At 46.2% G+C, this 13,494-nt stretch overlaps 1 protein-coding gene across 1 annotated transcript; it reads left to right on the forward strand.

Moving 5' to 3' along the window:
* The first annotated feature begins 3,080 nt into the window (after positions 1-3,080).
* On the forward strand, positions 3,081-3,782 carry LOC140122972 (olfactory receptor 2B6-like). The gene has a single exon (XM_072144220.1). The coding sequence runs from the start codon at positions 3,081-3,083 to the stop codon at positions 3,780-3,782; it is 702 nt and encodes a 233-aa protein (XP_072000321.1).
* The last annotated feature ends 9,712 nt before the right edge of the window (positions 3,783-13,494 follow it).

Here is a 13,494-nt window from a genome sequence, read left to right on the forward strand (position 1 = left end):
GTCCTGTACACACAAGTCCCTCATCTCACTGTCCTGTACACACAAGTCCCTCATCTCACTATCCTGTACACACAAGTCCCTCATCTCACTGTCCTGTACACACAAGTCCCTCATCTCACTGTCTTGTACACACAAGTCCCTCATCTCACTGTCCTGTACACACAAGTCCCTCATCTCACTGTCTTGTACACACAAGTCCCTCATCTCACTGTCCTGTACACACAAGTCCCTCATCTCACTGTCTTGTACACACAAGTCCCTCATCTCACTGTCCTGAACACAAGTCCCTCATCTCACTGTCCTGTACACACAAGTCCCTCATCTCACTGTCCTGTACACACAAGTTCCTCATCTCACTGTCCTGTACACACAAGTCCCTCATCTCACTGTCCTGTACACACAAGTCCCTCATCTCTCTGTCTTATACACACAAGTCCCTCATCTCACTGTCCTGAACACAAGTCCCTCATATCACTGTCCTATACACACAAGTCCCTCATCTCACTGTCCTATACACACAAGTCCCTCATCTCACTGTCCTGTACACACAAGTCCCTCATCTCACTGTCCTGAACACAAGTCCCTCATCTCACTGTCCTGTACACACAAGTCCCTCATCTCACTGTCCTGTACACACAAGTCCTTCATCTCACTGCCCTGTACACACAAGTCCCTCCTCTCACTGTCCTGTACACACAAGTCCCTCATCTCACTGTCCTGTACACACAAGTCCCTCATCTCACTGTCCTGTACACACAAGTCCCTCATCTCACTGTCCTGTACACACAAGTCCCTCATCTCACTGTCCTGTACACACAAGTCTCTCATCTCACTGTCCTGTACACACAAGTCCCTCATCTCACTGTCCTGTACATACAAGTAACATCTTTTCATAAGTTTTCATCAAGTTGTATCGTATATACACTTTCTACAATCTGCTATTTTCCAATTCCTTGATTTCGGTTCTTCATATTGTACATTTAGGATCTACTTCAAATCTACATAAAATCGACCTGCGACTATTACTACTAACTAGACCTAAACTATAATTCATTTTAAGAAGTTTTATTGCCTTCAGGATTAATGACACATCCACGATTTGTTCTGATGTTTTTTGTCTTCTTCTCTTCACCTGCTGAAAGTCTTTTTCGTTCGCCCGTTCACCTCCCCGTCCATTATAGGGTTGGTCATAAATTGTTCTTCTGATTAGTTTGATCGGAAATATTCGGGTATCACGTCGGGAAAACGCAAATCGGGCCCTTAGTAAATGACCCCTAATGTTTCATTCTAGACACGTTGTGGAGTTATGGATGGAGTTTGTTGTAGACATTTAGTTTGATTGATCTGAACATTTCAGTTTTATAGCATGAAACCTGCATATTTTTATTATTAATATTTCTGTTATTTATTATCCATGTTTGTCTTATGTCATATCATTTATAAAGAATCACTTTCTTCTTTGGACTTAGGGCCAGATGTTTCACTTGTTTTTTATGGTGTTTTTGTGTCTTTTTATAGTGTCACACTATTTTCGCACCAGTTTTTTGACGAAACGCCAAACTAGCGGTGCAAAAAAAAATAACCATGTTTTCCAGATTTATCCTACTAATCCAGATGTTATGCTGCACCAAATACTCATTCATCATTAGGAACTTGTTCATTTAGGCATAAAAACTTTTTCTGAAGGTGGCGTAAACTGAGAAGCAAACACTGAGCTCTAGTACAGAGCAGCTCATCCCCAGCAGCAGAGCTCAGCAGACACTACAGACACAAAAGACATTACAGACACTACACACACTACAGACTCTACAGACACTGCGGACATTGCAGACACCACAGACACTGCAGGCACTACAGACACTATACACATTACAGACACTACAGACACTACAGACACTACAGACACCACAGACACTGCAGACACTACAGACACTACTAACACTACAGACACTACAGACACTACACACACTACAGACTCTACAGACACTACAGACACTACAGATACTACAGACATTACAGACACTACAGACACTACAAACACTACAGACTCTACAGACACTACAGATACTACAGACATTACAGACACTACAGACACTACAGACACTGCAAACACTACAGACACTACAGACACTACACACACAACTGACACGAAAGACACTACAGACATTACACACACTACACACTCTGCAGACACTGCAGACATTGCAGACACTACACACACTACTGACACCAAAGACACTAGAGACACTAAAGACACAACTGACACTACACACACTATAGACACTACACACACTAAAGACACTACAGACACTACACACACCACAGACACTACACACACCACAGACACTACAGACTCTACACATACCACAGACACTACACACACTACAGAGAATACCTGCAGCCTCTGTTTACAGTTCATGACCTTCTTTTTAAAAACAATCTGCAGAAGAGAAGAGAGTGGGAGCTGCAGACAGGACAGAGAAGTGTCCCTGGTGTCTGAGGAGGATACTGGCCAGAATTACAGGGGGGCAGAAGCAGAACAGCACTGGGGGATCCCCTCCAGGAGAAGCCACTGCTCAGAAGATCACTGGGTGCAGGGTGTCAAACACCTGGGCTCTGCTGTGAGGATCATTAAGGCGCAACGAGACTTGAGCGCTGAAAAGTGATGGCTCTTAGTCTTCTCAGGTCCATATCTTAAATATGGTTTTAATCTCAAAATGAATTTGGGCTTACAGTACTATTTCCAAAGCCGGGTAAAACTTCATTCTTAATATTTGTGGATCTTTTGACGATTTCTTTTATATACGTACAGTTATGTTCTGATGCCACCAGCTCCTGATCCTCAATAGATGGATGCCTTCAATAAGACACTTGCCACTGAAGTCATTCTCTTGGGTTTTTCGGATAACTTCCTGGTAAATGTGATTTTATTTTTGTTTTTTTCTATCATTTACTTTGTGACTGTGGTGGGAAACTTGTTTATGATACTCCTCACCCTTATCAGCCCCCAGCTACACATCCCCATGTACTTCTTCCTATGTAATTTGTCCATCATTGACCTTTGTTATTCCTCGACATCCATGCCCAAGCTTCTGGTGGACCTCTTCTCTACCCATAGAATTATTTCTGTTAGTGGTTGCTGTGTCCAAGTCTACATCAGTGTTTTTCTTGGTGATACCGAGTGCTATTTACTTGCTCTTATGGCTTATGATCGATACATGGCAATCTGCCACCCCCTGAATTACCACATGTTGATGAGACGGGAAGTGTGTTGTTGTCTTGTGGCCATTGTGTGGATCATGAGTTTTTTCATCTCTGTGGTCCCTTCTCTTCTGATGCCTATAGACTTTTGTAATCCCAACAAGATCAACCATTTTATGTGTGAGGTTATTGCCGTTATTAAGCTGTCATGTGACAACATCTACATGAACCAACTTGTGATATTTTCTATAAGTTTTTTCACTCTTCTTCTCCCGTTCTCTTTCATCATCGTAACTTATGGTTTTATCATTTCTTCCGTGTTAAAGATTCAGTCGGTGGAGAGATCCAAGGCGTTTTCCACGTGCACCTCACACATCATCGTGGTGGTGATGTTCTACTGCACGGCCATGGTTATGTACTTTGGCCCGTCCTCCCAGTACTCGACAGACCAGGAAAAGTATATCTCTGTGTTCTATGTTCTGATCATTCCAATGCTAAATCCACTCATCTACAGTCTGAAGAATAAAGAGGTGAAGAAGACTTTTTTATCGCGTGTTGGGTTTCGCTCGTTGAGTTATTGAGTAATGGCATAAACTCTGGTCATGATGAATATGGACGTCACACTTACTTACTTGATGTTGGAAGGATCTGAGTTTATTAGGAAAATCTAGACTGGAAAATGTCTGTGGATATTTCATGGACACATTGGGGGTTATTTAATAATTATAATAGTAATAACTTTATAGTCCTGGAAGAGGAAATACTATTGTTGCTCATTACAACAATACAACAGAACAATACAATGAATGAAAGAGACAATAAAACATATACAGACTCAATGGCGCTAATTTACTAAGCGTCCATCAGACGCATTTTCGTCAGGCTTCCCGACAAATTTCCATTTTGCGCGAATTGCCCCAGGATTTTGGAGCATGCGATCATATTGTGGCGCATCGGCGCCGGCTTGCATGCAACAGAAATCGGGGGGGGCGGGCCGTCGGGCAACCCAACGGATTCGGACGACGCGCCGGATTTAACATTTAAAATTGTGTTGCAAGACATGCACTTACAAGCACCGGTGAATCGCGTCGCACCCGAATCCTTAGTTTTCCCAATATAAACCCGTCAAGGACCAAGCCGTTTTTTTTAGAATGGGCCCTGTGTCACTCTTAGTGGTTGTGATCTTCAAATGCTTTATCATATCCAAGTAATGTTGAGACTGTTTTCTCATCACACATTGTACTTCAAATTAGTGGAAAAATTTGGAGGATATCTTTTGTGTTTAACTATGAAAACGCAAAATTTTGAAAAATTCTCAAATAACAAAGTTCAAATTTCATGCTTTCCAGGCAGATAGTCACAGCCCCCAAATAACTTCATAACTAACATTTCCCTAATGTCCGCTTTATGTTGTCTTGGGTTTTTATGCCTCCTCTCATTTGTCCTAATATAGGAACTACACTCCTCATGAGCCACCAACTTTAAGAAGTTTGTTTAACGTCTAGGTGTTTTACAGGAGTTAAAACAAAATGGAGGAGAAATTTACAATTTGTAACTTTGGCCCAAAAATTTTAAATTCCTAGTGGATTAAATGATGAAAAGCTCCACAAAGTTTGATACCCAATTTCTCCCGACTATGAGGACCCCCCACATGTGTTTGTAATCCGCTGTACGGGCACACGGCCGGGCATAGAAGAGAAGACGCCATTCAGGGCAGATCTGCATTGTCATTTTTTACATGATGCTTCTATATTTTGTAATGTGGACATCTGGGGGCTTATTTTTTCTGGTATGAGAGCCACTTTTTTGGTACAACATTTAAGGGTTTTAAAAAGCTAATTGATGAGAATTAATTAATTCTTTCTTGTCAGGAAAAGAAAATAATTCTTTCTGGTTTAGGGTGTTTAGCTTTTTTTTTTGTTGGCTGTATACCATACCATAAAAATAATGTATTATCTTTATTCTATGGGTCACCACTAGAGATGAGCGAGCACTAAAATGCTCGGGTACTCGTTATTCGAGATGAACTTTTCCCGATGCTCGAGTGCTCGTCTCGAATAACGAGCCCCATTGAAGTCAATGGGAGACTCGAGCATTTTTCAAGGGGACCAAGGCTCTGCACAGGGAAGCTTGGCCAAACACCTGGGAACCTCAGAAAAGGATGGAAACACCACGGAAATGGACAGGAAACAGCAGGGGCAGCATGCATGGATGCCTCTGAGGCTGCTTAAACGCACCATTATGCCAAAATTATGGGCAACAGCATGGCCATGACAGAGTGACAGAATGAAGCTAGATAGCATCTAAAACATCCAATAATTGACCCTGACACTATAGGGGACGGCATGCAGAGGCAGCGGCAGCAGTGGCAGGCTAGAGAGTGGCATGGCGACATACCCTAAATGGACTCAGGCTTCAAACCAATGGGTAGCAGAGAGGAACCAAAGGAGGTGAGCAAGAAGCGCTGAAATAATATCGGTACATGATAAAAGTTTGCCAGTATATTTTGTGGATTACACAGCAGGGTGGCGACAAAGTTAACATGGAAGCCATGAAAACAACCCAAAATTCTGCCTGACACAGCTCGTTTGATAAGGGGACCATGTATGGAGGCAGTGAACTAGTAGTAGATTAAAGGTGCTGCAGTTAAAACTATGTTAGTTGGATCTTGGCATGGAGCTGGCGCTCCGCTGCCAGGCGAGCTTTCGCCAATCCAAGCCCCTGTCTCTAGGCTACTCCCCAAACAGCACTTCTAAGAACCTTTTGTATAAGATCAAGTGTAGTAGCGTTCTTATAAGTTTAGGATATGGCGGGTGAGGGGAATGTAAACAGATGCGCAAGAAGCGCTGAAATAATATTGGTAAATGATAAAAGTTTGCCAGTATATTTTGTGGATTACACAGCAGGGTGGCGACAAAGTTAACAAGTTTGTTGTGGAAGCCATGAAAACAACCCAAAATTCTGCCTGACACAGCTGGTTTGATAAGGGGACCATGTATGCCTACAGTTCATGCCAGTCGCTGCACTGGCTGCCAGTCTCCTTTCGAATACAGTTTAAAATAATAACCCTCATCCATAAAGCTCTGTATAATGCTGCACCCCCCTACCTCTCCTCTCTTATCTCAGTCTATCGCCCGACCCGTCCTCTTAGATCCGCCAGTGATCTTAGATTAACCCCTACCCTAGTGCGGACCTCCCACTCGCGTCTCCAAGACTTCTCTAGAGCTGCACCAATTCTATGGAATGCTCTGCCCCGGACTATCAGACTAATACCTAACCTCCAAAGTTTCAAACGTGCTCTTAAAACCCATTTCTTTAGGCAAGCCTATAACACTCATTAACTGCATGAAGTTTTAACTCTTCTACTAACCCGTCCTGTGTCGTCCTCCCATCTGTTATCCAGCAACCAACAGGCACCAGACTTCTCTGCAGTCCCATTCACCCTGGACCTGGTATATAAGATGACGGCTGAGTGGTTCAAGCGACAGCAATTCCATTTATTATATTTTGTTCTATTCCCTAAGAAGAATGGCTTGACCATTAAATATTCTTTTACCTCGTGTTACCCCATCATCTTCATAAACCGTAAGCTCTGGCGAGCAGGGACCTCACTCCTGTTGTTCCATACAAATGTTGTGCTCTGTTACATTACATTTGTATTTGTTTCCTATGATTTGTAAAGCGCTACGGAATATGATGGCGCTATATAAATAAAGATTATTATTATTATTATTATGGAGGCAGTGAACTAGTAGTAGATTAAAGGTGCTGCAGTTAAAACTATGTTAGTTGGATCTTGGGATGGAGCTGGCGCTCCGCTTCCAGGCGAGCTTTCGCCAATCCAAGCCCCTGTCTCTAGGCTACTCCCCAAACAGCACTTCTAAGAACCTTTTGTATAAGATCAAGTGTAGTAGCGTTCTTATAAGTTTGGGATATGGCGGGTGAGGGGAATGTAAACAGATGCGCAAGAAGCGCTGAAATAATATCGGTAAATGATAAAAGTTTGCCAGTATATTTTGTGGATTACACAGCAGGGTGGCGACAAAGTTAACAAGTTTGATGTGGAATGCCCTGTAATAGCTCTTGGGCGGTGTGCCTTTTATCGCCTAGGCTCAGCAGTTTGAGCACCGCCTGCTGTCGCTTAGCGACGGCACTTCTGCTGTGCCTAGAGCTACCGACTGATGGCGCCATGGCCACGGATGGTAATTCGGAGGAGGAGGAGGTGGAGGAGGGGTGGGAGGAGGAGGAAGATTACTAGGCCTTTGAGACCTGGACCGAGGTAGGCCCCGCAATCCTCTGCGTCGGCAGTATATGACCAGCCCCAGGGTCAGACTCGGTCCCAGCCTGCACCAAGTTAAGTGTAGTAGTGTTCTTATAAGTTTGGGATATGGCGGGTGAGGGGAATGTAAACAGATGCGCAAGAAGCGCATGATGCGCATGGAGCTGGCGCTCCGCTGCCAGGTGAGCTTTCGCCAATCCAAGCCCCTGTCTCTAGGCTACTCCCCAAACAGCACTTCTAAGAGAACCTTTTGTATAAGATCAAGTGTAGTAGTGTTCTTATAAGTTTGGGATATGGCGGGTGAGGGGAATGTAAACAGATGCGCAAGAAGCGCTGAAAAAATATTGGTAAATGATAAAAGTTTGCCAGTATATTTTGTGGATAACACAGCAGGGTGGCGACAAAGTTAACAACTTTGATGTGGAATCCATGAAAACAACCCAAATTTCGGCCTGACAAACCTCGTTTGATAAAGGGACGATGTATGGAGGCAGCTATATGGACGACTTTTGGAGGTAGCAATGGAGACAACGTGTGGAGGCTGCTATGGAGACAATTCAATTTGGATAGTGCCTGTATGTGGCAGTACAAAAAAGTTTTCAAACCAGAGGAGCAGGTAGGTGGCCCTCCAGAAAAATGAAATAGATTGAGTGCCTGTATGTGGCAGTCCAAAAAAGTTTTCAAACCAGAGGAGCAGGTAGGTGGCCCTCCAGAAAAATGAAATAGATTGAGTGCCTGTATGTGGCAGTCCAAAAAAGTTTTCAAACCAGAGGAGCAGGTAGGTGGCCCTCCAGAAAAATGAAATAGATTGAGTGCCTGTATGTGGCAGTCCAAAAAAGTTTTCAAACCAGAGGAGCAGGTAGGTGGCCCTCCAGAAAAATGAAATAGATTGAGTGCCTGTATGTGGCAGTCCAAAAAAGTTTTCAAACCAGAGGAGCAGGTAGGTGGCCCTCCAGAAAAATGAAATAGATTGAGTGCCTGTATGTGGCAGTCCAAAAAAGTTTTCAAACCAGAGGAGCAGGTAGGTGGCCCTCCAGAAAAATGAAATAGATTGAGTGCCTGTATGTGGCAGTCCAAAAAAGTTTTCAAACCAGAGGAGCAGGTAGGTGGCCCTCCAGAAAAATGAAATAGATTGAGTGCCTGTATGTGGCAGTCCAAAAAAGTTTTCAAACCAGAGGAGCAGGTAGGTGGCCCTCCAGAAAAATGAAATAGATTGAGTGCCTGTATGTGGCAGTCCAAAAAAGTTTTCAAACCAGAGGAGCAGGTAGGTGGCCCTCCAGAAAAATGAAATAGATTGAGTGCCTGTATGTGGCAGTCCAAAAAAGTTTTCAAACCAGAGGAGCAGGTAGGTGGCCCTCCAGAAAAATTGAATAGATTGAGTGCCTGTATGTGGCACTCCCAAAAATTGTTTAAAACAGAGGACCGGGTAGGTGGCCCTCCAGAAAAATTAAATACATAGAGTACTATAGCTAGAGCCAGTGGGCCCTGTCAAAAGATAGCCAGTTTCCTCTAATTTAGTGTACAAAGAGGAGGAGAAGGAGGAAAATGAGGAGGAGGAGGAGTGCATAAATTATTCAGGTTGAGCTTCCTTCACCTGGTGGAGATTGGAAATTAGGAGAAATCCAGGCTTTATTCATCTTGATAAGCGTCAGCCTGTCAGCGCTGTCAGTCGTGTACGCTTATCGGTGATGATGCCACCAGCTGCACTGAAAACCCGCTCGGACAACACGCTAGCGGCAGGGCAGGCAAGAACCTCCAAGGCGTACAGCGCCAGTTCGTGCCACATGTCCAGCTTTGAAACCCAGTAGTTGTAGGGAGCTGTGTGATCATTTAGGACGATGGTATGGTCAGCTACGTACTCCCTCACCATCTTTCTGTAAAGATCAGCCCTACTCTGCCGAGACTGGGGACAGGTGACAGTGTCTTGCTGGGGTGACATAAAGCTGGCAAAAGCCTTGTAAAGCGTACCCTTGCCAGTTCTGGACAAGCTGCCTGCTCGCCTACTCTCCCTCGCTACTTGTCCCGCAGAACTACGCACTCTGCCGCTAGCGCTGTCAGAAGGGAAATACTGTTTCAGCTTGTGCACAAGGGCCTGCTGGTATTCATGCATTCTCACACTCCTTTCCTCTCCAGGGATGAGAGTGGAAAGATTTTGCTTGTACCGTGGGTCCAGGAGAGTGAATACCCAGTAATCGGTGCTGGAATAAATTCTTTGAACGCGAGGGTCACGGGATAGGCAGCCTAGCATGAAATCTGCCATATGCGCCAGAGTACCAACGCGTAAGAATTCACTCCCCTCACTGGCCTGACTGTCCATTTCCTCCTCCTCCAACTCCTCCAACTCCTCTTCTTCTGCCCATACACGCTGAACAGTGAAGGACTCAACAATGGTCCCCTCTTGTGTCTCGCCAACATTCTCCTCCTCTTCCTCCTCATCCTCCTCCACCTCCTCCGATATGCGCTGAGAAACAGACCTAAATGTGCTTTGGCTATCAACAAGGGAATCTTCTTCCCCCGTCTCTTGTGACGAGCGCAAAGCTTCCGACTTCATGCTGACCAGAGAGTTTTTCAACAGGCCAAGCAGCGGGATGGTGAGGCTGATGATGGCGGCATCGCCACTGACCATCTGTGTTGACTCCTCAAAGTTACTCAGCACCTGACAGATATCAGACATCCACGTCCACTCCTCATTGTAGACTTGAGGAAGCTGACTGACCTGACTACCAGTTCTGGTGGAAGTTGACATCTGGCAGTCTACAATCGCTCTGCGCTGCTGGTAAACTCTGGATAACATGGTTAATGTTAAATTCCACCTCGTGGGCACGTCGCACAACAGTCGGTGAGCGGGCAGTTGGAGGCGGCGCTGCGCTGCCCTGAGAGTGGCAGCATCTGTGCTGGACTTCCTGAAATGCGCACAGATGCGGCGCACCTTCGTGAGAAAATCAGACAGATTGGGGTATGTCTTGAGGAAACGCTGAACTATCAGATTTAACACATGGGCCAGGCATGGCACATGTGTCAGTCTGCCGAGTTGCAGAGCCGCCACCAGGTTACGGCCGTTGTCACACACAACCATGCCTGGCTTCAGGTTCAGCAGTGCCAGCCACAGATCAGTCTGCGCCGTGATGCCCTGTAATAGTTCTTGGGCGGTGTGCCTTTTATCGCTTGGGCTCAGCAGTTTGAGCACCGCCTGCTGTCGCTTAGCGACGGCACTGCTGCTGTGCCTAGAGCTACCGACTGATGGCACCATGCCCACGGATGGTAGTTCGGAGGAGGAGGTGGAGGAGGGGTGGGAGGAGGAGGAGGCATAGTAGGCCTGAAACACCTGGACCGAGGTAGGCCCCGCAATCCTCGGCGTCGGCAGTATATGACCAGCCGCAGGGTCAGACTCGGTCCCAGCCTCCACCAAGTTAACCCAATGTGCCGTCAGCGATATATAGTGGCCCTGCCTGGCAGCACTCGTCCACGTGTCCGTGGTCAGGTGGACCTTGTCAGAAACGGCGTTGGTCAGGGCACGGATGATGTTGTCTGACACGTGCTGGTGCAGGGCTGGGACGGCACATCGGGAAAAGTAGTGGCGGCTGGGGACCGAATACCGAGGGGCGGCCGCCGCCATGAGGTTGCGAAAGGCCTCGGTCTCTACTAGCCTATAGGGCAGCATCTCCAGGCTAAGCAATCTGGAGATGTGGACATTAAGGGCTTGGGCGTGCGGGTGGGTTGCACTATATTTCCGTTTCCGCTCCAGCGTCTGGGGTATGGAGAGCTGAACGCTGGTGGATGCTGTGGAGGATCGTGGAGGCGACGATGGGGTTTTTGTGCCAGGGTCCTGGGCAGGGGGCTGACTATCAGCTGAAACAGGGGAAGGAGCAGTGGTGTGCACGGCCGGAGGTGAACGGGCTTGGTGCCACTGAGTGGGGTGTTTAGCATTCATATGCCTGCGCATACTGGTGGTAGTTAAGCTAGTAGTGGTGGAACCCCTGCTGATCCTGGTTTAGCAAAGGTTGCACACCACAGTCCGTTGGTCATCCGGTGTTTCCTTAAAAAATCTAGCCCTCGCCGCGGGAGCCCTCGCCACGGGAGCTTCACTACGTGACACATTTGGCGCTGATGCACCTGCTCTGGCCCTGCCTCTCCATCTGGCCCCACCACTGCCTCTTCCAACCTGTTCTGGTCGAGGACTCTCCTCCGTCTCAGAAGCACTGTGTTCACCCGGCCTCTCAACCCAGCTTGGGTCTGTCACCTCATCATCCTCCGATCCCTCAGTCTGCTCCCCCCTCGGACTTCCTGCCCTGACAACAACTTCACCACTGTCTGACAACCGTGTCTCCTCATCGTCGGACACCTCTTTACACACTTCTTCCACTACGTCAAGAAGGTGATCATCACCCACAGACTGCGACTGGTGGAAAACCTGGGCATCGGAAAATTGCTCAGCAGCAACCGGACAAGTGGTTTGTGACTGTGGGAAGGGTCCAGAAAACAGTTCCTCAGAGTATGCCGGTTCAAATGTCAAATTTTCCTGGGAGGGGGCAGACTGGGGGGGAGGAGGCTGAGGTGCAGGAGCTGGAGGAGTGCCGATTTCAGTGACATGGGTGGACTGCGTGGAAGACTGACTGGTGGACAAATTGCTCGAAGCATTGTCGGCAATCCACGACATCACCTGTTCGCACTGTTCTGGCCTCAACAGTGCTCTACCACGAGTCCCAGTAACTTCAGACATGAACCTAGGGAGTGTAGCTCTGCGGCGTTCCCCTGCTCCCTCATAAGCAGGTGGTGTCTCACCCCGCCCAGGACCACGGCCTCTGACCCCTGCAGTAGTTGGACGCCCACGTCCCCGCCCTCGTCCTCTACCCCTAGCCCTCGGGTTAAACATTTTGAAAATGAAAGTTATAACTTTAATTTTTTTTTAACTTTTTTTTGTGTTTTTTTGTGTTTTTTTTTTTTTTGCGTTTTTTAGTTTTTAAAACCAAACGATGCTATCCTATTGCTATGGCTATTTTCTAGCCAAGTATGAAAGCACACTACTATGCCAGATGAGATGACGCTGAGTAATGAAAAAATAAACGTAAAATAAAAAGAAACTGGCAGACTGTGCCTAATTGAAATCCAACCCCTAATAAATTTTCCCACTTTGGTGTTTGAGGTGGATATGTGCGTCACTAAGCGCTAAACACAACGGTAGCAAGTCCCCCTGCAAATTCCTCACAATATGGTACTAGCTGCACTACTAGTGCCAGCAAGCCCAGCCACAAGCAAAAAAAAAAAAAAAAAAGTATAACGTTATTGTAGCCCTAAGAAGGGCTGTTGGGTTCTTGTAGAATCACTCCTGCCTAACACTATTCTAATAGAACACCCTAACGCTTTCCCTGACCAGCAGCAGCTCTCTCCCTAGCGGCATCCAGACACAGAATGATCCGAGCAGCGCGGGCAGCGGCTAGTCTATTCCAGGGTCACCTGATCTGGCCAGCCAACCACTGCTATCGACGTGTAAGGGTACCACGTCATGCTGGGTGGAGTGCAGAGTCTCCTGGCTTGTGATTGGCTCTGTTTCTGGCCGCCAAAAAGCAAAACGGCGGGAGCTGCCATTTTCTCGAGCGGGCGAAGTATTCGTGCAACGAGCAGTTTCGAGTACGCTAATGCTCGAACGAGCATCAAGCTCGGACGAGTATGTTCGCTCATCTCTAGTCACCACGATTACAGCGATATCCCATTTATATAGCTTTTTTTATAGTTGGCTTGTTTTGTAGAGTATAAAACTAATTTCTTGAGAATTGTGTCTTTTTTTTAGAGGCATAACATTTTTACTATATGATGTTGTTTTAGGGCTTGTTTTTTGCAGGTTCGTGTACTTTTTAGTGGTTCGTCATGTTCAGGTAATTGTTCCTTTTATTATCACTATTTATTGTTTTTCATATGAGGTTGGATGTGAAAATTTCATAAATTTTTTGTATGTTCTTATTTTTTAAATTACGATGTCTACCATGTGGATTCGGTACCAATTTCATGTAGGGTAG

This window comes from Engystomops pustulosus, chromosome 3 (assembly GCF_040894005.1).
Source record: "Engystomops pustulosus chromosome 3, aEngPut4.maternal, whole genome shotgun sequence".
NCBI classification, from domain to species: Eukaryota; Metazoa; Chordata; class Amphibia; order Anura; family Leptodactylidae; genus Engystomops; species Engystomops pustulosus.

What these genes read in the sequence shown, in the direction of transcription:
- LOC140122972 (XM_072144220.1), top strand. Translation starts at nt 3,081, where the DNA reads ATGCCCAAGCTTCTGGTGGACCTCTTCTCTACCCATAGAATTATTTCT.